The sequence below is a fragment of the Bubalus kerabau genome, chromosome 12 (assembly GCF_029407905.1).
Source record: "Bubalus kerabau isolate K-KA32 ecotype Philippines breed swamp buffalo chromosome 12, PCC_UOA_SB_1v2, whole genome shotgun sequence".
Lineage (NCBI taxonomy): Eukaryota > Metazoa > Chordata > Mammalia > Artiodactyla > Bovidae > Bubalus > Bubalus kerabau.
The window spans coordinates 33966741-33990769 of record NC_073635.1 but is presented as its reverse complement, the minus strand read 5'-3'; the positions used below and the strand labels follow the sequence as shown (position 1 = coordinate 33990769).

At 45.4% G+C, this 24029-nt stretch overlaps 1 protein-coding gene across 1 annotated transcript in view; it reads left to right on the top strand.

Annotated features, from left to right (window-relative positions):
- LOC129624506 (phospholipid-transporting ATPase IB) overlaps positions 1-24029 on the top strand; it is a 410556-nt gene that overhangs the window by 342308 nt on the left and 44219 nt on the right. The window contains exons 34-35 of the mRNA XM_055542522.1: positions 13562-13650; positions 20890-20994. Of these exons, the coding sequence (XP_055398497.1) occupies positions 13562-13650; positions 20890-20994 (194 nt within the window). The remainder of the gene's footprint in view (positions 1-13561; positions 13651-20889; positions 20995-24029) is intronic.

Genomic DNA, 24029 nt, shown 5'->3' with positions numbered 1-24029 from the left:
AGCCCTGCTTCTCTGTTAAAGACAAAACACCAACACAGAGACTCATGTTTACTTTGGGTCATATTCTCTCCAAATAAATCAGACATCCTGTTAAAAAACAACACATTCTATTTTTTTGTGGTAGGTATTAGCTTGAGTGCAAAATAGGATAATATGAGACATTGGGTTGAGGTCGAAGCTATGAATTTCATGAAATTTTGTGTGTCACCCAGAAAGGAATAAGACCCAAACCAACCTCAGATGGGTGGGCTTCCCAAATGGTTCAGGAGGTAAAGAATCCACCTGCCAATGCAAGAGATGCAGGAGACTCGGGAAGATCCCCTGGAGGAAGAAATGGCAACCCACTCCAATATTCTTGCCTGGAGACTCCCATGGACAGAGGAGCCTGGTGGGCTACAGTCTATGAGGTTGCAAAGGGTAGGACACGGCTGAGAGATTGAGCATGCACACACACAACCTCAGATGAAGCATCCTCAATTAAACGGTGGTAAAAGCACACGTTCACATCAACCCAGAAGTTGGGATATCTGACACACCCCAGAACCCCAAGCTCTGTAATCTCCACTGCTGCTGTGCACCCGGAATGCTCACCATGCATTTATTTTGGACGAGTTCTAAACAGGTGCTTCCTCTGGGCCACAAGTGGTTTAACTGAGAGCCTTGCCACGTCCGGCGTGTTCAGCTGGAATCTCGGAGTGGAGGCCGTGCAGGCCTGGCGGCTTCTCTGTGCGATGCTGACGGCCGGGACTTGCCAGTTCCCACGCTGGTCAGCACTGGACACAGAACAGATGTTGGGGATTACAGGGGAGGACTTGGGGAGGCCGTGGGCCCGAGCATCTGCGGAAGTAATTCATTGTGGGGACTGGACAGGCCCCGTGGAACCTGCGGTGAGAAGTTCTAGGAAATAAGCCTCAATGGGCCTGCAGATCAGGGTGCAAAACAAAAATTGTCCCAGTGTCCTTGGATTGAGGGAAAAATCGTTCATCATCATCTACAAGTCCAGCTGAACAGAGAAATGAAGAAACCCTAATCCTACAGATACTCGTTCAAATTCTAAACTGTGAATTAATCAGTGGGGTCCTGACTCCGAAGCATCAGAGTGCTATCCTCTGATTGACTCCACGTGAATCACTGGGAGATGGTTGGCAGAGCCCTGGAAGCTTGGTGGCCCATCCTTGGCCCGGCTTCCAGGAGGCTCCTTTAAGGCTGGGCTCGATTCACCCCGGGATAACACAGAGTTGTTTCTTCCTGCCCATTTCTGGCCATCCTAAAATTCCTCTGTCCAGCCGCTCCACCAGCGGTACTTGTTCTATCGTCTCATCCTCGGCCTGCTTTCCGAGACGCTGTGAGTTAGAAGTCCCGAGCGTACAGTGCTCTAGGTGACAGTTTCAATATCTGTGCAATGACCATCAGTGAGCCTCGGCTGTTTCTTAGCGCTGCTCTGTGGAAAGCTAACCAGAAGACAACTACGTTAAGCGCTTCTGAGTCACCCTCTGTGCGGGTAATGGACTCCAGTCTGATTTCTCATACAATTCAATTGCGTTGGTCAGTGCATGTCAGTAACTGTTGTTGGTTTAAAAAATAAAATCATTTAAAGAGCCATAAAGAAAGGAATGGCATGATTAGAGTCACCTCCGCCAGTAAAACTCATTGAAGAAAAATTTAGAAATAAAAGAATTTAAATAGGGATTTAAATTTAAAAATTTTAAAGTGGAATAGAACTCAGAATACTTTTTTTTTCTTTTTAGATTTTTCTCTTCCATTAGGTCTGTTGCCAACTTATTTATAGCCTGTTAAGGATTTCAGAGGGCTTCCCTGATAGCTCAGTTGGTAAAGAATACGCCTGCAATGCAGGAGACTCCAGTTTGATTCCTGGGTCGGGAAGATCTGCTGGAGAAGGGATAGGCTACCCACTCCAGTATTCTTGGGCTTTCCTTGTGGCTCAGCTGATAAAGAATCTGCCCACAATGCAGGAGACATGGGTTCGATTCCTGGGTTGGGAGGATTCCCTGGAGAAGCGAAAGGCTACCCACTCCAGTATTGTGGCCGGGAGAATTCCATGGACTGTATAGTCCACAGGTTCACAAACAGTCGGACACAACTGAGTGGTTTTCACTTTCAAGGATTTCAGTAGAAAGAATTACAGGCAAAGATGTATGTTCAACTATTACTGCCTTAGAGTTGATAACAAATTTTTTGTTTTTTGTTTTTTTCGGAGACTGTAGTATATGTGTTGTGTTTTCTGGAGGTAAACATATAAACATTTGTGCTAGGGAGAAAGCAGGTAGTTAATATGGAGAACAAAGGAATGGTGATAGGTTGCTAATAAATGTTTTTAAAGAAAAAAAGATAAAGGAGACATAAAATTGTGTATCATTGGCATGATATTTCCATAATGAATAAACAAGTAAAAGTTTGAGAAAAAGCAAAATGGATCCTTGGAATAAACATTGTATTATTCAAAATCTCAAATGCATTAGTAAAATTCATTCATGCAATCAGCTAGGAATTTTTTTTTAAACAGTGCCTCAAAGTAACCTGATTTTTGTTTTGCTTTGTTTCTTAAAAATGAGAAAGAGGGATAATTATTGAATTTTGTTTCTCCTCTGAAAACATTTTCATTTCTCCAAAATTAATATAAGACATTTCTATAAAAGAAAAGAAATCCCACAGTGCCTTCAACAATATTAAGGGGACAAAGACAAAAGAAAAGAAGGTCTAAAATACCATATGATGTCACTTGTATTCGGCATCTAAAATACAATACAAGTGAAGTTATCTACAAAGCAGAAACAGACCCACAGACATAGAGAACAAACCTGTCAGACCCACAGATATAGAGAACAAACCTGTCAGACCCACAGACGTAGAGAACAAACCTGTGGTTGCCAAGGAGGTAAGGGAGGAACGGACGGGGAGTGTCGGATTAGCAGGTGCAAACCACTATCTATAGGATGGTTCAACAGCAAGGTCCTACTGTGCAGCACAGGGAACTCTATTCAATGTCCTGTGATAAAGCATAATGGAAAAGAATATGAAAAAGAATATATATATGTGTATATATATAATATTTGTATTGAATTCTTAAAGAAGAAAAGAAAGTCTAGATGATTTTATGAAGAGCAAATGCTATCATATGTTATGTACATGACAGCCCAGTTCTAACGTGAGAAGATGCTGAAATGTAGTAGGCTATCTATAGAAGAATCAGTCAAAAGCATTCATGTGCTATTGCATCTATGAATTTTTAAACTTGGGAAACTATATTGAGATAAAATGAAATATATGGGAAAGGGAAACATGGCTGATATGTTTCTATTAGACTGTGATGGAAAAAATTGCATCTGTTTTATGTAAATTTTCAGCAGTGACCTGGTAAAGAAAGTCAAAACTACATTAATTAAATTTACAGAGCCAAAAAAAGGTGAAGACCCAGGAGGTGAAGCATAAAAATACAGATGGACGGAGAGAGATGAGAGGAAATAGGCAGACCTTTACAACATGATATTCAGCTTAGAAATATGCACACGCGTACAATGGGGAATACTAGCCAAAAACAGATAGCTGGGTTAAAGAAAAAGTTAATAAACTGTTGAGTCTGAAAAACCATACAGACCAAAGCCAGGAAATTACACAGTCGTGGATCCCACAGTAACTGTAAATTAGCCCCGTGGCACATGTGCAGTATTTCATATTCCGGGATGTGATGCTAACTTTCGCGCATAGACGTGTGTGCGTGTTTCATCTGAATTATAGTTGTAACGGGACAGAGGTGAAACAGGATGTGTGATGGATCTCCTGCTCCTTTTCCCAAGTCATCTGGAGCCTGGGAGCCCGAGGAAAGACTTGGGAGGAGATAGGCTTTCGTTCAGTGTCGTTATTCATTGGAGGAACTGGAGGGTTGTTTCTTGACAATTGCGAAGTGTCGTGTGTGTCTGGGGTCTTGGAAAGTTGCCCTTAGCACCTCTGAGTTGACACTGGCCCTTGAACTTTCCAAGTCACACCTTCCGCCCCATCCCCTCTCTGCACTCTGCTGGGACCATTCTCCCACCCTGGCCTCTTGATTATTTTACCTCAGGGCTTCCCTGGTAGCTCAGTTGGTAAAGAATCCGCCTACGATGCAGGAGACCCCGGTTCGATTCCTGGGTCAGGAAGATCCCCTGGAGAAGGGATATGCTACCCACTCCAGTATTCTTGGGCTTTCCTGGTGGCTCTGCTGGTAAAGAATCCGCCTGCAATGTGGGAGACCTGGGTTCGATCCCTGGATTGAGGGATCTCCTCTGGAGAAGGGCACCGGCTGGTGGTGGTTTAGTCGCTAAGTCGTGTCCGACTCTTGCGACCCCATGGACTGTAGCCCGCCAGGCTCCTCTGTCCATGGGATTTTCCAGGCAAGAATACTGGAGTGGATGGCCATTTCCTTCTCCAGGGCATCTTCCCAACCCAGGAATTGAACCCAGGTCTCCTGCATTGCAGGCAGATTCTTTGCCGACTGAGCTATGAGGGAAACCCTTATTCTGGCCTGGAGAATTCCATGGACTGTATAGTCCATGGGGTTGAAAAGAGTCGGGCACGACTGAGCGACTTTCACTTTCACTTCACTTTCATTTTACCTCCCAAGTTCTTTTCTCTTCTCTCCCATCCCCCTGCTGCCATCTCATCTTGCTGGACAAGCTCCGTCCGGCTCTCCTACCTTTCCCCCATTTCCTCATGCTATCTCTGTACCCCGACCCCCATCCTCCTCCTCCTCATCGTCCCTAAAATCTCCTCACCTCAGAACCTAGCTCCATCCTGGACTCCCTCCCCCGAGGCTTCATTAAGCCCTGGTTCCTCCTCCAGCGCCCCACCTGCTAGTGTAGGAATCAGTCAGATGATAATCTCAAGCCTTTCCCCACCCAGTATTCCCTTTCCTTGTGATCTCATATATCTCCACAGATTCACCCATCCCTGGGTACAAACGAGCCTCTGAATAAATAGAGCTAGCCCACCTCTCTTGTGAGAAGGCATAGCCCTGGGGTTACACGGCTGGGTTTGTAACCAAGGCCAAGTGCACACTGCTCACCTCACAACAGGCCAGTAAATCCAGAGAGGAGTCGTTGGGACAAGGAACAACGGCTTTATTTCGAAAGCCAGCAGACCAAGAAGATGGTGGACTGGAAAACTATCTTCCCAGAGTTAGAATTCAGGCCTGTTTTATACTAAAAGGGGAAGGAGTGATGTCAAACATTTCCTGGTTCCTGCTAGACTCCAGAGGGTATGTATTAATTTCTTCTTGCCCACAGTCGTTCACAGGTGGGTCTGGTCAGGATATTTCCTGTGACCTAAACAAAGGTATTTTAACTTAATGCTCATTACCCAACAGGCAGAGTTCCCAGAGCTAGGCCTTTTGAATGGCTTATAGGCAACGGTAGTGATTAACTTGTAATAGAATACAGAGGACCTCATCTGTAAGCTGGGAGTTGCCATAGCGCCCGTCTTACCTGGATGCAGGGACGATGGGGGAAGCTGACTGGGTAAGGACTGAGCACACAGCAGGCTCTTTCCTTGTCGTCATGACCTTCCTCATCCATCTCCAAGTGGTGGTCATTATTGGGAGCTTCAAGTTCTCTGCAAAACCGGAACTTTCTGAAAGTCCACCTCATTCAGCCTCAGGACCTGTGGTTCCACCTGCCTTTCCTTACAGGTGCCTTCTTCTCCCTGCCCACCCCCTCTGTTGCCCTCTGACCAGTCAAGGCTCACCTTTGTCCCCCTGGCTATTTCAGAGACCCTCTTTCTGTGGAATTTTTCAAGCTGGTGTCAGATTTCACATAGAGAGACAAAGGATGTGGAGTCAAACCCCCAGCTTAGTTGAATATTGACATGCCACTTGCTTCGTATCTTTTCGAAAAGAAAATGTTAGCCATGCTGTTGCGTCCTCCTCATGGAACTCCCTGTCGCGTTCCTCTTGAGCTAGAAGTATTCTCATTGCTTTCATGTTTACTATTCTCACGCATGTAATATGTATGTAGAAAATATAAACAATGGGCAATGTTGATTTTTGCAGGGTTTGGAACTTTATATAGATTGTATGATATATACTCTTCCCCTCAATCCTGGATTGCTTTGGTTTTTTCCAAGACTGGTTTTTGAGGATTATCTATAGTGATGCATATGTAGCTGACTCATTTTAGTCCTGTTTTCAGTTATATAAATATGCATGTGCGCTCAGTCGTGTCCAACTCTCTGCGACCCCAAGGACTGTAGCCCACCAGGCTCCTCTGTCCATGGAATTTCCCAGACAAGAATACTGGAGTGGGTTGCCATTTCCTTCTCCAGGGAATCTTCCCCACCTAGGGATCACACCCTTGTCTCCTGCATAGGCAGGCAGATTCTTTACCCACTGAGTCATCAGGGAATCCCCCATATAAATATGCCAGAATGCATTTCTCCTCCTATTGACAAACATTTAAGGTTTTGACTTTTGGTGAAGTTCAATCACCAAAAATGCTGTAGTGAACATTTCTGCACAGATTTCTGTATCTGGTTGTGAGCATGTATACGTATAACCAGAGCAAATGTATAACTGGGATTGGAATGCCCATTGGAAACCTTAGCCTGTGGCTTTTCTTTAAACTCTGTTATGTTGTGCTTTAGTGCAAGTCTTCCATTTTAATGCATGCTCATCCATTTCCCTGCATAGTTTTTGCTGTTTCATATCAAATTTTCTAAAAGCTAATCAGGGACTCTCCCACCTTTTCTTCCATAAGTGTTAAGTTTTGCCTTTCACCCAGAGGTCTCTGATCCACCCAGAAGTGACGTGTGTCTGAGGCTCGAAGCAGGTGGAACTGGATGTTTGCATCTGGACGAGCTCCTCCCCCATGGATTTGCAGGACTCCTAACCTCTGGGTCTCTAGCTCTGTTGCTGGGATTCTGCACATCCAGGCCCCCAGTCGCTGGGGTTGCATCTGAGGGGCAGGGTCTGAGCAGTGGGTGGGGGTACTCTGTTAGCTAGGCTTAGAGGACCGTGAGCCTTTGCCTGCAGGTGAGTGGCTTGAATATAGAGCCTGTTTGAGATGGTCCATGGTCCACTGCATGGGAGGTTTTGTCCCTCTGCAGAGTCTCAGAGTCCTGAGATCTTCGGTATAGCTAAGGCTAAGTGTCTAGAAGCTGGAATCTCTAGAGAACAATTGAGCCATCCACTGGTAGCCTCTTTTCCACTTTTAAATTGTTGTTGTTCCGTTGCTAAGTCATGTCTGACTTTTTGTGACCCCATGGACTGCAGCATGCCAGGCTTCCCTGTTCTTCACCATCTCCCAGAGCCTGCTCAAACTCATGTCCATTGAGTCAGTGATGCCATCCGACTATCTCATCCTCTGTCGCCCCCTTCTTCTCCTACCTTCAATCTTTCCCAGCATCACTGGTCTTTTCCAGTGAGTCAGCTCATCGCATCAGGTGGCCAAAGTATTGGAGCTTCAGCTTCAGCATTTAGTCCTTCCCATCAATATTCAGGGTTGATTTCCTTTAGGATTGACTGGTTTGATCTCCTTGCTGTCAAAGGGACTCTCGAGAGTTTTCTCCAGCACCACAGTTTGGAAGCATCAATTCTTTGATACTTGGCCTTCTTTATGGTCCAACTCTGACATCCATACATGACTACTGGAAAAAACCATAGCTTTGACTATATGAACCTTTGTCATCAAAGACCTTTTATAAAAATGATTGTTTCCTAACCTGTTAATGCCAGCCAAGACGCTGTGAAGACTAAGATGTTGGTTTTGCTTCACAGGTACCAACCTTAATAACACTTGTCCTACTGAGAAATAGTAAGGACCATGAGACCCACTCAGACCCACAGCTGTTCCAGTACTGGAGCCTAGTTTTTATGGACATGGCACTTCGTTGTCTGTTAATTGAGACAATGCACGCCTGCTTACTGGGTCAGCACATTGCATCACCCTCTGGAACAATGACATTCCCATGAAATAGCCCAGTTATTAAATCCATCATTGAAAAATGTTGCATTTTAAGCAGAATGGAAAAAGACAAGGTCAGAAAAGTTGCAATAGAGTAGGACTTCTGAGCTAAAACTTGCAGCTGGATTATACATATCTAAAGGCTTGCAATTTATTAAAATAAAAGTTATTGAAATGCTAGCAAAATGGTAAAGAAAATACTAGAAAATTATGAGGAGCCATTAAAGCCACTGTCTGTTGAGAATATGGATCTCAGACCACAGGAGAAGCCCTGGCACTAGAATCAGAGAGACCTGGGTTCAGATCCTGACTTAGCCCCTTACAGGTGGCTTGAATTGGCCCTGAGCCTTAGTTGCCTCATCTGTAAAATGGGAACAATTAGTGTATCTCTTGCAGGGGATTTTTGTAGGGCTTGGAAACAATATATGTGGGAGTGCCCAGGAAGAGAGGTTTAATAGAAGAGAAGTAGAAATCAAACCCATCTCTTACACAAGCCTGAAGCAGGTGGTGTCACCTAATGAAAGTAGGAAATGCTAGGAGAGGAGTGGGGAGGTGGGAGGGTTGATTTTCGGTTACTCAGTCAGTTCCGTTTCAGATGCTCAGTCGTGTCTGATTCTTTGCAACCCCCACGGACTGCAGCACACCAGGCTTCCCTGCTGCTAAGTCGCTTCAGTCGTGTCCGACTCTGTGCGACCCCATAGACGGCAGCCCACCAAGCTCCCCCGTCCCTGGGATTCTCCAGGCAAGGATACTGGAGTGGGTTGCCATTTCCTTCCATCACTAATTTCAGCTGCTAGTACACGTCTATTATTTGGGAAGCCCTTGTGGGGAATTTGGAGCTGGTGCAGGGTGTGTTGGTGGATTCTTGTGTACATCCAGCAGTGTGTCCATGAAGATGAGAAGGTGCCCGCAACACACATTGTGAGTGGGTGGAGATGAGGCCCTGGAGGCATGGATGGCCCTCCTCCTTCCCCAAGTCTCTACAAAGGGACCTTGAGGTTGGTACATACCAAGTGCTCCAAAACCTTGGAGAAGGGAAGGCAGAATAGTTGTTGCTGTGAAGTTTCTAGCTTCAAGAAATAAATTTACTTTAAAAGTAGAAAGCATAGTTTTCATTTCTCAATCTGGTCCTTGGGATGGGTCATTTGCTATTCTCAGTTTATCATAAACTGTTTATGAAGTCAAATCTTTTCTTCCCAAGACTCTTTTTTTTTTTTCTCTTAAAAAAAATAGCAATCTGAACTTTGGTTGGAGGAGCTGTAAAAAGTAACAGCAAGAGTGAGAGAGAGAGGAAAAAACTGCAGAAGGGCTCCCTGGGGGGCTGCGGGCTGCTGCTCAGTTTCAGTTGCAGTTGTCAGAGGTAAAGAAAACAGTGGAGAAAATGTCTCATCGAGGGTCCCGGGCTGCTCTGCTCCAGGAAGGCAGCAGAGGGCTGGAGCGCAGCCAGAGGGCGGGCGGGGGCTCAGACACGGTGCCCCGCGCCAGCCCTGAGCTCACTGGCGGCTCTAAGTCATCTTACAGGCAGAGCTGTTTCCAGATCAGATGTTTGGGGGTTGGGAGAGCTAGAAGATTTCAAGGAAGGGAGGCGTACAGGTTTATTTTTTAAGGTTTGCTCGGGGCTTTGGTGGCATGGATCGTCTGTGAGTACAGCTGACAGTGAGCTGGGTACCACAGCCCCTCGAAGGGAAGAGCTTCCACTGTCCTGGTCGTGGCCGCTCGGGGGAAACTGAGGCAGGCCGAGGGCAGTGGCCCCGTCAGGTGTCACCATCTAAAGCTTAGAGGCCCAGCTCCCTCCCAGCTCCGTGTGAACCTGAAGTCCTTGCTCTGTCCACCCGCTCAACTGCTGAGAAATCACCCAGGACAGCAAGAGTTGGTAGCCCGAGGCTGCTGCCCAGGGGCGAGGACTCTGCCCCTCTACCCCCAGCAAATGCTCGCAGTGACTCATGGAGGAGAAGACGACGGTGGTCCTGTCCCCAAGGGGAATCCTTCTTGTCCCTTCTGTGTCCATTCTGAGATCCAGATCGAGAAGCACCCCTAAGAGATCCAGTGGGTTGGAAATATGGAAACCTTAATCCAGGTAGGATCCACCTGAAACCTGAATCAGCGAAACTGTTGTGTGATTGAAGCCTGGTGACCCACGGCCCCTCTGTGTCCCCCTAACAACGCCTGCTCCTGCCCCTCTAAGCTCCCACCTCAGGGACTGGTTATCTAATGTGTAAATAGTCTCCACACCAGACATGTATTCTTGACTGTTAAGTCCACTATCCTTAATTAATTTCTCTCTCCATGAAACACCTCTGACAGCGGATGAGGGAGACACACGTACCCTGGAGGCCCAGGGACATATCCTGTAGCATTCACTGCATCTCCAAGTTCATATGTATTTGAACATTCTGATTTTACCAATATGGAATGATCCATTTTTCAAATCTTTGGTTGAGATTGAAGATCCAGGAAAATATGACCTTTTTATCAGGTGGTTTTTATTCTAATGTAGAATATACATGTCTTTCAGGTCACACTTGGAGTTTTAAAGATACTCTAAATGCCCAAAGGAGTGATTGCTGAGGACTTTGCTGTGAGATGAAGGATGTCCCGTTTGGGATATCTGTGTCAGCGCACACATCGTATTAATTACCTGGTTCCTGTTGTCTACCTCTTCATTCATGGAGAGGTGGTACCTCACCAGGTCCCTCCCAAAGGAAGCCCCTCACACCTCACACCTAGGGAGGGAGTTGGGTCCCTGCGGAGGTTGCAGTATTGATTTTTTTCTGTAGAAAAGGGACTGGGAAGGACGCTTTATGGGAAGTCCTGGCCCTCAATGACGCACCAGGCAATCTTGGTCTCCTCCTCCAGGCAGGGGAGCAACTGCCGTGGTTGCCTCCTCCATGGCTACCACGGCATCCAGAATCCACCCCACAACAGGAAACGCAGACCGACCTCGCCCAACTCAGGCTTCTCCAGCCTCATTTCTAGAACCTTCTCTTGTCTGTCACCATGTCCATGGGTGGCTGGACCTGAGCACCATGGACATTGTGTGTGTGTGATGAGGAGCCCGCAGAAGTTTCTGCGTGCTCTAATCCCTGGCCACTTGTTTCACGGCATCCCTGATCTGTCCAGAAGCGATGCTGTGCTATATTACATTCAGACCAGCTCTACCTTCTCTGGGCTCTCACCAGCTGTGGCTTCATTATCAAGTAGCTTCACGCCCAAGCCTCACTTTCCTTTAATTTACTTCAAGAGGTTCCTCTGCATTCGGCCTGCGTGCTCAGTCTTGTCCAACTCTTTGTGACCCCATGGACTGTAGCCCACCAGGCTCCTCTGTCCATAGGATTTTGCAGGCAAGAATACTGGAGTGGGTTGCCATTTCCTTCTCCAGGGGCTCTTCCTGGCTCAGGGATCAAACTGGAATCTCCTGCATTGGCGGGTGGATTCTTCACCACTGAGCGGCCAGGGAAGCCCATGCGTTTGGCACCCAACCCAAGAGTCCTCACTGGCTAAAGATGTGCTGACTGAGGGTGACTTCTTCCCAGTGGGGCTGTTAGCACATCAAAAGGATGCCTCACTCAGTAGTGTATGTGAGTGGGGAGAAGGGAGTAAGTAATGCCGTTTGTCACCTAGTCCAGCTTAATAAACCTTTTTTTTTTTTTTTTTTAATGCTAAGAGAATAAGTCCTTGGAAGAAAAGTTATGACCAACCTAGATAGCATATTGAAAAGCAGAGACATTACTTTGCCAACAAAGGTCCGTCTAGTCAAGGCTATGGTTTTGTATGTGGTCATGTATGGATGTGAGAGTTGGATTGTGAAGAAGGCTGAGCGCCGAAGAATTGATGCTTTTGAACTGTGGTGTTGGAGAAAACTCTTGAGAGTCCCTTGGACTGCAAGGAGATCCAACCAGTCCATTCTGAAGGAGATCAGCCCCGGGGATTTCTTTGGAGGGAATGATGCTGAAGCTGAAACTCCAGTACTTTGGCCACCTCATGTGATGAGTTGACTCATTGGGAAAGACTCTGATGCTGAGAGGGATTGGGGGCAGGAGGAGAAGGGGACAACAGAGGATGAGATGGCTGGATGGCATCACTGACTCGATGGACGTGAGTCTGAGTGAACTCCGGGAATTGATGATGGAATAGGGAGGCCTGGCATGCTGCAGTTCATGGGGTTGCCAAGAGCCGGACACGACTGAGCAACTGAACTGAACTGAAGTGAAGAGAGTAAGAACAATCTAACTAAATCTCAATTTCAATACCAATAGCTGTGCCCTTGCCAAAGATTTCAGTACCTCGAACTTAGTCAATATGTGAAAATCAAGACACTAGAAAATCTTTCTGGAGACACACCTTTAAAATCAGTTATTTCCATGACATGTTTTAACAGCTCCAAGTTTTAAAAACCAGCAACAAAACCATAGTTCCAAATCCCCACATAACCTTTGTCAACTGGGTTCAAAGATTATTTTCCTCATTTCCCTCAGCCATGAGAATTCTTACTGATGTTTCATAACCCACTTTAAACAGCACATACATGATTGTCATCAAATGTTATTTTTACTTTTCTCAAAAAGCAGTTCCCAGCTTTACTGAGACATAGTTGACATCTAACATCGTATGTTTAAGGGGTACATACAGCATGTCGATTTGATCCACTTATGTCTTGGAAAATGATTACCATCACAGCACTAGCTAACACATCCATCACATAGCTGTCATTTCTATAAGATGTTATTTTTAAATGACCTGTATTCTTTGATAAATATACCAGCCGGTAATGATCCAGGATGTAGCAGCCCCAGAAATGTAGCTTTAACAAGCCCGCCTTCTGCTGCTCCATCGCCCTGGGATAGGTTTGGAGGAGGAAGGCGGGACCTGCAGAAAGAACCTGGATAATTCAGCTCCTCCCTGTGGTTTGCTTGGGCTGCTGTGGCTGGGCGGGGGAGTTAAATTTTCCTTCTGTGTTTATGCTTTCTGTATGAGAAATGGGAACTAGAGATAGCCAAAGAGCTATGAACACTGCAGCGTACTCCCTCTGAGAGACCTCCGCGTGCATTTTTCCTGACATGTGATCTCACGGTGGGTCCAGTGGTTGGTGGTCTGCATAGTCTCAGTGGATCAAGGCCTGGAGTGATGCACTGTTTGAGGCCTAAGAATTTTTTTTTTTTTTTTAAGGTGAGGAGATTCCAAAACAGAACATACAAAAGCCATCATATGCATCAATGTATATGGACATATACACAGCATGTAACACTTAAAGAGGCAGTGTAAATCTGGGTGGGCACCATCGGGAGACTGCGTCTCAGGTTCGGTTGTAAGACTTGGTCTAATCCTGCTTCCTTTCCCGCTCCCACTCCTATTGCCGTGAAGGGGCTTGGAGTGCTTTATAAAAGAGGGAGACAAAACTCGTCAGCCTATCAGGATGGAGACAAGAGCTGATGGAGATCATGGGTGAGGGGCTCTTGCCACCAGTTGGTTCCCTTGACATTCTTCCTGAGTGTGTATTTCAGCTTTCATTGAATTTAATAACCTTCTTTTGCTTAAGGGGCGTTTTCTACTGATTGAATTACGTTTCTCTCTTTCAGCAGTGTTAATGCACGTGTCACTTCTGGTTTTTGCAGGCAACCATGGTTCTGAGCTCTGCACACTTCTGGCTGGGATTATTTCTGGTTCCCACCGCATGTCTGATCGAAGATGTGGCGTGGAGAGCGTAAGTGAGAGATAAAGTGATACCCTAGGTCTTGTCCTGTGTCCCATTAGTCTTCAGCAAGCCCCACCGTACGGTGTTAGATGCTGTGAGATTTCTGAAGTCACCGGTCTCCTGCCACCTGCCACAGCAGATATAAAAGATGTTGGCTTGGTTTGTTTTGTTTTTTTTTTTCTTTTAACCTGTGCTTCACCTTGAGATGAGAATATAGTAGAAAAGGAGTCAGGCTGTGTGAAGGTCAAGAGAGGTGTTGCTTGTATAGGATTATAAGGGAGAATTTCTGAGTACAGATCCATTCCACCAGGGTTAAGAAGCATAACTCAAAATTCATTGATTTTTTTTTTTTTTTAATTAGCTGTGTCGGGTCTTAGTTGCGGCACACGAGATACTCATCGCATCATGCAGGATCTTTGTGTTGCATGAACTCTGCAGTTGTGATGTACTCAGTAGTTGCAGTGCGAGGACTCAGCTCTTCCAGGCACGTGGGATCTTAGTTCCCTGGCCAGGGATTGAACCAGCATCCCCTGTATTACAAGGCAGATCCTTAACCACTGGATCACTAGACAAGCCCCTCAAAATTCATTGATTTTTATCAATGCTGAGTGATCACAAATATAGTCTGGCTTTAAACTCCATGCTTAAAGGGAACTTGTGTGTATATGTTTGTCATTTCAAATCACCAAATGCTTAGAATCAAGTAGTCTTTGCTTTTCCAAATTATTACCAGTAAGAATCCTTCAAAAATATACTTTTCCTGAAGTGTCAGTTTACAAGTCTATGAGAAGATTAATCACAATGACAAAATTATCACATAGGTTCAATAGGAAATAACTTATGCTCAATTTTTGTTTGTGTTTCAGAATATATTATTTTCTAACTATCTTATTTACAATGTGAAAAAAAGCTACGAGGTTCCAAGATAAAATAAACTTTATTTCATCTGCAAGGAAAAGAAGGAATACTGCAAAAGAGGTCAGGTTGATTTTTGAGGTCAGGGTTAGACCTGATAACTTCTACTGTTTCCAACTTCCCTGAAAATTGAGACTCCTGGATTGGTATTACTTTGGGCAAGGCATAATTATTTGGCATCTCTAAGGTAGAGAATTGAGACTTGATTCCAAACCTTCCAGAAGACATCAGATTTCATTTTTCTCTCTCCCTTCCTCCCACATACAATGAGAACTGCTCCTACGTGAGAGGTAGGAATGTATTTTGAAAAAAATCTTCATCTTGGCATTATCTTGACTACCAATGATCCACAGAGAGAGAAGGTGGGAGAGATGATTTTATAACACATATTTTGGGTGTTTTCCTTTTTTCCTTCTCTTCACTAAGTTTTACAACTGTTAGTGGAAATTAAATAACTGATTTCTCAAAAACTTTATCACTATGTTCATTTTATCTGCTAAAATTGTGTTCTATAAATAGAATTGGAATCCTTGGAAATCAAACTATGATACCTAAGAAAGATGTTTTCTTAATCTAATAAATGAACTGAAAGAAAATCTGAGTTCTATGGCTTGTGCTCATAACACAGCCCAATTATGGCACGATATATTGCCTTGCCAAATTTCTTCAGTTTTGCAAGATCATCAAGTTAGTTTTAGGTAAATAGAATGTGGTCTTGATTACATCAGATCACTTTTTAGTGTGTAGTTTGAGACTAGTAACTTGATTATAAATTAATCTTGGTCTCTTTTAATTCAAATATCAAATTAATGTCATGAAAAAATTTTATTAGTTCATAATTTTTAATTTATTTTTAATTGAGGGATAATTGCTTTACAATATTGTGTTGGTTTCGGCCATACATTTTTGCTGAGACTGATATATTTGCTAAGTGAGATGCTGGCAGGAGTATCTTTCTACCATTTCAAAAAAGAGTATTTGCAGACTGTAATATCTCTGCCGCCGCCTCTGTTTTCTGAATCTTTTCTAATACATTTGAAGGGAGAGTTCCCAGTCTGCGTGAAGCAAATTATCTATCCTCTCCAAAGGGATTTTTTTTGGGGGGGGCGCCAGGGGGTGGTTCCTGGCACTGTCAGATTAGTGCTATTTACATTTTAACAAGGACACTGCTTCCAGCTCCACCATTTGGAAAGGGAAGTCACTTCTTTCTAAGGGGGTTGCCAGCCAGGTAAGAGCAGGAAAGGCCCCTCTGAATTCCAGACCCATCTCCTGAAATGCACTTTGTCTCATTTAGTTTGGATTGTATGGCATGTATAGCCTCTGGTCCAGAGTGTTTGCCTAAAACATATAACCAATAATACATAGTTAATGTCTAAACTATACTTATCCCTCTCCTCAAAAGCAAGAATTTGGCAAGTTTCTTTGGACATTTTGCTTCTAATCAAGGAGTCTATCTTTTATCTCCTATTATACTCCCAGCCTGAAATATTTATTGTTGAGTCAAGTAAATTTGGGGGCTTCCCTGATATCTCAGCTGGTAAAGTATCCGCCTGCAATGTGGGAGGTCTGGGTTCGATCCCTGGGTTGATAAGATCCCCTGGAGAAGGGAAAGGCTACCCACTCCAGTATTCTGGCCTGGAGAATTCCATGGACTGTACAGTCCTTGGGGTCACAAAGAGTCAGACACGACTGAGTGACTTTCACTTCACTTCACTTCAAGTAAATTCAGAGGCTTCTCCCAGGGAAACTGTATTATGAGTTGCTTACCTCTAATGAGGCCATGATACTTGCCTGTCATTTCTCTTTCTTCAGCTTTACAAAGCTGTCCTGTTTTTCCTTCCTACACACTGAACAAAAATATTAATCCCAATTGTGCAGAAAATTGCCCGTCATTTGGTTCAGATTGTAGAATGTTTCTTGTCACATGATGTGCCAGGCTGCACCCTGGACTCTGGAGAAGAGAGCTTGAGTGACATCACAGGGAGTCAGGGGGCAGCTGGAGGGCTGGCTCTGATGAATCAGTTTGAGGCAGTGTCTGGAACCTCTGTAAATTTGCTGTGATTCTTTCATCTTGCCTTGGGCCAGTCTTAAGACATTTTAGTTTGATTTTGAGATTTGGTGGTTAACTCTATTTTGAAAATGCTTTTAAATTCCAGCTCAAAGCAGTCCTGCCTTTTTACATACAGTGAGTCCCTTACATACAAATGAGTTCCATTCCAAGAGCGTGTTTGCTAAATCTAATTTGTTCATACGTCCAACAAAGTTAGCCTAGGTACCCAACTATAAGTAACATAATCAGCTATATGGTACTGTAGTGATCTATAGTTCTTTTAACACAAGCAATACATAAAAAAACAAGACAAAAAATAAAACAGTTTTAATCTTACAGTACAGTACCTAGTAGTACAATGGCAGGCACACAGGGGCTGGCATCGAGTGAACAGACAAGAAGAGTTACTGACTGGCGGAGGGAGAGGAGGTGGGAGATGGTAGAGCTGAAGGGTCGTCAGCAGCAGGAGACAGAGGACCAGCTGCAGTGGCCCTCACACCTGACGTGGATGGAGCAGGTGCTGGCTCCGTGCTGGAACCTGATACACATTCTCATCTTTGAAAGTTCACAACTTGAAGGTTCGTATGTAGGGGACTTAATTGTGCATTTCTGTGCACGCAGGTTGCTCTGTCTTCCTGCATTTTCCCTCTTTCTTCGCCCAGTCTCTCTCCCATTTCAGGACCTGCATTGTTAAGCGTAAGGAAGAAAAAACAGCATGAGGCAATTTGGTGATTTTTTTCAGTGAAGTCTATCAAATTTCTGAATGAAAATCCATTATTGAACTATGTTAAGGCAGATTTGGACATCGCAAAAAACTTCTTCTGTTACCCTGTTAACCAGAATTTTCATGAGGGACTAAACTAACACATCTTTTATTAAAATAATTGATGATAGATGCTACCTGGCTAATGAATATTTTTATTAGATGCATGCAGTTTAAATTGTCCAGAACTACTTTAATATCCTTTAGCTCACGTGCTTCCAAAATGTTTACCCATGACTGCATTCTTAGGTAAGCTGCCATGTACTTATGCTCATAAAGCAACAATTCACTTACATTGCTTTATAAAAATAATATAAAGCTCAAGGCCACAGGACTCAGGGCCCCATCTCTTTTTATCTAACTGTATCTCCTGTACCTTACCAGTCAGCACGCAGTACATTTCAGGAAGTCCAGAATGACTTCATTTCCTTATTATAATCCCAGATAGGCACTTAAGTGGAAATAAAAGGTAATAAGAAATTTCTGTGTACAACGGGGCCTTGATTTAAAAAAAAAAAACAACAACAAAAAACCCTTCCAACCAGACTAATTTCTTTTGAGGCACATTATATTTACATTTTCATCCACATTTAGAATCTAATGTTTCCTTCTGACTTGTTCTCCTTCCATAAGGAAAAAAAGAAAAGGAGTCCAGGAGAAAAAATTTCAGAAATAAGAAGATGAAAAGTTTAGGCTTTTAGGCCAACTTACTTATTTCAAAAATCTCTGATAACCTGGAGAATACCTTTCACTCTATCTGAAGGTTCACTGTGGACTACCACACACTCTTAGAGGGTCTAAGCATGCCCACCTGCCCTTCTCTGCTCACCTGGCCTCTGGACCTGGGGTTGGGGGAGGAGCCCTGGGAAACAGCCATCCACAGGTAATTGGGTTCACTCTGCCCAAGCTGTGATTCAGAACAAACCCAACCCCAGCTCTTGGTGAGATCTGATTTCCTTGCTAGTGGTTAATACTTAGTGGCTGGCTTTTTGAAACTTAGAAGTATTAGATTTTAGTCGATGACGAATGTAGACTTTGGCAGAGGAGGTCTTAGAATCATTTCTCTAAGTAAGGCCTTATTGGGTAAAGATTCTTGAAGAAAAATATTTTTAGCTATTTTTATTTATTTATTTGACTGCATTGGGTCTTAGTTGCGGCATGTGGTATCTTCAATCTTTGTTGTGGCGTGGGGAATTTTTAGTTGCAGCAGGCAGGATCTGGGCTTCCCTGGTGGCTTCTCTGGTGGTAAAGAATCCGCCTGCCAATGCAGGAGACTCAGGTTTGACCCCTGGTTCGGGAGATGCCCTGGCGAAGGGAATGGCAACCCACTCCAGTATTCTTGCCTGGAGAATTCCATGGACAGAGGAGCCTGGTGGGCTACAGTCCATGGGGTTGCAAAAGAGTCAGACACAACTTAGGGACTAAACAGCAACCACAAATTCAGGATCTAGTTCCCCGACCAGGAATTGAACCCAGGCCCCATGCATTGGGAGCTCAAGAGTCTTTGCCACTGGACCATGAGGATAGTCCCCAAAAACATGGTTTTAAATTGCTAGCATCAACTCTACTGCAGTACTCCAGGCAGAAAGACTAGCCGTGTTCTCGTACTGGTTAAGTTCCCAGACTGACTCCCAGGAACTAGCCTTGTGGAAATACTACAAAATTGCTGAAGAACTCTTGGGTATGAACACATTTTCATCTACTGGGGACGTGAACAAGGCCAAGTAGAATCAACATGCTTGTTTCCTTCTGGAGCAGTTTTATGAATGAGTGAAAACTGGCGGGTCAAAGTCTCTTTTCTCTTGGCCCAAGCTGTAGGTTGCTGGTGCTCTGCGCCCTGTGGTCCAGCCTTCCTGTTTCAAGCCTACTTCATGTCTCCCTTCCCCTACCCCAGCCCAGAGGATAACACTGGGGGCTGGTCTAGAGGTTGATGAGTACTGCTTGCTCTGTGGGCAAGAGAGGAAGAGGGAAGGGAGGATGCTGGAGTGAAGACATTCCTGAAACAGTAAGAACAAGCCAGACACACTCCACAGGACCCGTGTATCTGGGGTGAATCCAAGTGGAGTGGGGCTGGCTGTTTACCCAGATGGCTCTTATCAATATAGCCCAGAAGCCCAGTTGAGATCAAAGGTAGACTTTGGGCCTGGCATATTCATTCATAGTGAACAGTGTCACGTTCTCTTTGTCTTCTTTCCAGCAGAAAGTTAAACATTTTCTCATTTCTTGTTTAAATGAAAATTCCCCTGTCTCCGCTTTGAATTGCAGTGTTTTAATCGCCCCTGAGTCTCAGGACACTGCTTGGTGTGGTTAAGGAATTAGGTGTGAAAACTGTGTGGTTCAGTTCTTGTTTCCTGTGGGGAGATGAATGACCTACACTTACACAGAGCCTCCGCTCTGACTCTCCACCGGAAATGAACTTGGGGTGTCAGCAGACAACTGGGCACTATCTTCCCAGACTCCTTGCAGGCGGAAGGTGGACGGGAGCATGTGGTTCCGTGGAGCAGCTCAGGTCTCCAGAAGGTTCCATTGCATTGTGCCGTGTCCTTGCAGACACACTCAGTTTGGCTCTGATTCTGTCTCTGAGTCTGGGTGCTTGATGGGCACCCCACATATGCTTCCGCAGAAAAACTAGAAAAAGATTTTCAGAAGAACACTGCCCTGTGCTGCTCTGCTAGAGTCTTCTGCTTTTTTACAGGCTCTCTTTTCTCATTTCTAACCTGTATCTCGGTCAATGCCCTTTCTTCGCCTGTATGGCTTCCAACCAGCCATTCTCCGTTTAATCTCAATTTTAGGAAGACCTTTGAGATCAGCCACTTATTGAAACATTGTGAGGTGTCTCTTAGTTTAATCAGGAGAAGGTGCAGGGAACTCTTTCCACAGGTCAGGGAGAGCGTTTAAGGTTTACAGGCTGGAAAGGCCAGCCTGTTTTGCTACTGTGTTTGTTATTTTACGCTGCTGAGGTCTGTGCCCGGATATTTGTGTTGACCCAAATTTCAGATCAAGGGTTTGGCGTGATGACAGTCACCCCTGGCATCATAACTCCATCTTGCTGTGACTTTTTTCACCCTAAAAGGAGAGAGAAGACTGTTTCCCCTGGGCTCTTGACCTTACAGTTGGGCACAGTCCAAAGAACCCACATATGTCCACTTGGGTAGGATTAGAGCATCTTTTGGGTCTTTAGGTCCTGAAGTAGACAGCTTTCAAGGTAGACCTGTGACCCTGCAGGAACCCTGGGCTTCTGTCTGGACTTGGAGGGCATCAGCCAGCTCTGCAGCCACAAGCAATGCTCTTAGGGGATCATTTGCTGACACCCATGGCCTGGGCCCGTTCTGCAGGACTTGGGGTGCTTCCCAGGTTGCAGAGGTGGAGCCTTCACTATGCACAGGGCTGGCATATGTTCCACAGTGTCTCCAAGCCCCAGCCTGGGTCAGAGAACATCAGAGAGGGCCCATGGGGGAGCAGCCTGTTGTCACAGCTGAGTTCACAAGTCATGTCCTTCTTGTCTTTTCCTTGGACACAGGGCCAAGCACACCTGCAAGAAAACGCTGCTGGAGGAAGTGCAGGAGCTGGAGATGAAGTCCAGAGTGATGGGCAGAGCAATGCTCCGGGACAGTAACGGAAAGAGGTGGGCAGCACCAGGCTAGGGTCCCCAGGACCCCCTCTCCTTTCCCCACCTCCCTCCTGGGGTTTCCTTTCCTCTTCTCGGTTTTCAACATGAGCACATGATGGGTGAAACAGAAACCATGCCCTCTCAGGGGCAACATGAAATCTGACTTTCAGGTCCCTGGGCCTGCCCCCAGGTGAAACAGAGGCTTATATGGGGTCTGGACATGCAGAAAATAGAAATAGCATTGTGATCTTCAGGTGGAGAACTGCTGTATCAGCAGTATTAGCAAAGCATGTTTAAAAGCCAGGCCATTTGCTCTCAGCCCCAGTGATGTGCTAAAGGATATCTGCCCTGAAGTTCTGCTCATCGAAGAATGCATTTTGTTTGTGTAGATTCTGTTCATTCCAAGTATACCCGTGGTTTGTTTTGTTTTTGATAAATTATTTTTTGCTCCTGGTGGTCAGACAGCATCACGTGACCTACTGGTTGGTCCATCAAAGCAGGGCCCCGCCCTCCCCCACCCCCTTATTTCTTACAGAGCCTCAGTGGCCCCCACTCCTCCCCTAACTGCTGGGCAAGTGAGTAGGTTTGATTTAATCGTGTATGTTAAAATGTTATCAGATTGCATCTGGTTAAAGTTTACTGAAGGAAACTGACCTGAGCCCAAGGACAACGTGTAGGTAATAGGAGGCCTTGGCCACCTTAGGGACTCGGAGGTCCAGGAGATTATGAGCACGGCTCCCCTCTACGTTCTTGGAAGGGACCCTAGAACTAGCTACTCAAGAAACAAAAATCTATAGAGGTGGAGTACTTCCAGAGACCCTCTGATATTTATGTTCTGTTTTATTTAGCTTCTCTCTTCTTGTACCGTCTTTCAAAGCAATGAAATCAAAGCATTTTTGTTTTGTGTTGCTTTTAGGAAAGAGAATGCAAATAGTTTGAGAAGTATCAGTAATATTATCTCATATGGCTAGATATTTTAGGAAAGGTACTGAAGAGTATAGGATTGAAGGCTCTGTGGTTGAAGTTGTGATTTTTTTGTGTATTTATGACATTTTTCCTGAGTCCATTAGCATTCATTTTATGGCAGCTGTGCTAGTCATTGTGAGACTTTATCAGTCAGCTGGACAAAAATCTCTGTCTGAAGCTTGAAGTCGTGACTGGTGGGGGCAGGACTGGGCTTTATGGTGGTCTGTGTATAACTGATACACAGGCCACACAGCTAAGGGTGAGCTGGCCTCTTCTGCCCATTGGACAGCAGACACAGGGCTTGTGTCTAGGTTGTCAAGGACCCACAAAATTCTTTAATCTCCAAAAACAACGTGTTCATAGCTTCTAAAAGTAGGGAGATGCCTCTGCAAATTGAAATTAATACATGGATGTCAGTCTTAAAGCGAAATAAGCACACTGTTTTATCCTATTTGCAAAAAATTTTACAAGCTCTTCTGTATCTCTAGAATTCTCCCATATATACACAGTGATTTCTAAGAGATCATGAGTCATTTCTGAGGACAATGAGAATTTCCAAGCAAAATTCTAAAACTCTTCTCAAACATTGGACAGAAAAACATTGCAAGGAAGGCAGTGTGAGACAGCCCTTCACCAAGTCTGAGCTGACCTGGGCGGAATCTCCGGCCCGTGGGGGTCCTCAAAACAGGCCTGGATGGGGGGTTAGCGGCACAGGGGATGTCCGGAAGAGGCGGCAATCCCAGGCGGCCTCTGGCTTGAGAAGTCGAGAGAGGCTGCCCACTGGAGACAGGATGGAAGACAGAGATATGAGGATGGGGAGATGGTGGTACACAGAAAGGATGAGAGCCTGTGTGGCGGAGGCTTGAGTCCGACGTGTGCAGGGAGGATCACAGAGCTCTGAACCTGTGTCTGAATCCTGGCTCAGCCATGGTGAGCCCTGCAGTCTTGGGCGAGAGATTTTCTGTAAGGAGACTGTCTTCATCTGTTAGAGACGGAGACTCTTGGGGGGGTGGGCAGTGTTAGAATTTATGGAACTGAACTTATGACGAGTGGCGGCTCACTGACCAGTGCTGTGCTCAGTTGCTGCGTCATGTCCCACTCTGTGGGGCCCCCTGGACTGCGGCCCGCCAGGCTCCTCTGTCCATGGGATTCTCCAGGCAAGGATACTGGAGTGGGTTGCCATTTCCTTCTCCAGGGGATCTTCCTGACCCAGGGATCCAACCTGAGTCTTGGTTTGGCAGGAAGGTCATGATGTTGAAGGGTGTCGTGGACTCTCAGCTTGTGGTTGATTTAAAAAAAAAAAGTAAATTAAAAAATACTTATTTTTTATGGAAGAATAGTTGATTTACAGTGTGCATTAGTTTCAGGTGTATAGCAAAGTGATTCAGTTATACACACATATCACACTTTTTCAGATTCAAAGAGAATGTAATTTCTAAAAGCACTTATCCTGTTCATATGTTCGGGTGGATCAGGAGATAACTGGAGTTTAAACATGGTCTCTGCCTCCTGCATTTTGGAATCTCTTCTCTGAGCACACTATAAACTCTCGCCGGGACAGTCAATTTGGAGGGTGGAGGGAGGGTGTGAATGTGGGTGTGCAGGAGGAAACGTGGGGTCACAGCTTCCTTTTTCGCTGTCACAGATCTGGCCTCACGTTGGGGCTCCTGGAGAGGTTACTACAGGGACTCCGGGCCTCCCACCACCCCCAGCAGCCCTCACTCCATCTGACTCCTCCCCCCAGTGGCTCCCAGATTTCCTGGGTGGTCCATGGACAGCCTGGACAGCAGCTGCTCCAGAGAGAGAACTCTGCTCTCCCAGTTGTTCGTCTACCACCTGCCTGGCTGCTTTCACTCCTGCTTGGATTCCCTGCTGCCGGGGAGCTGCTGGGGGAGGGGCGGCCTGGGTCGGGGTGGGGGCTGCCCTGTCCCTCCCTCTGAAGAGTCACAAACCGACTCCCTCTTTGAGAGACCCTGAGTATTTTGTCTCTCCTCCCCCCTCCCCATGCCTGTTTCCCTGCCCCCTGTGATGTTTGAGTTCATCCACGCCTCTCTTTCCAGCTGTCAGTCTGGCACATAGGGAAG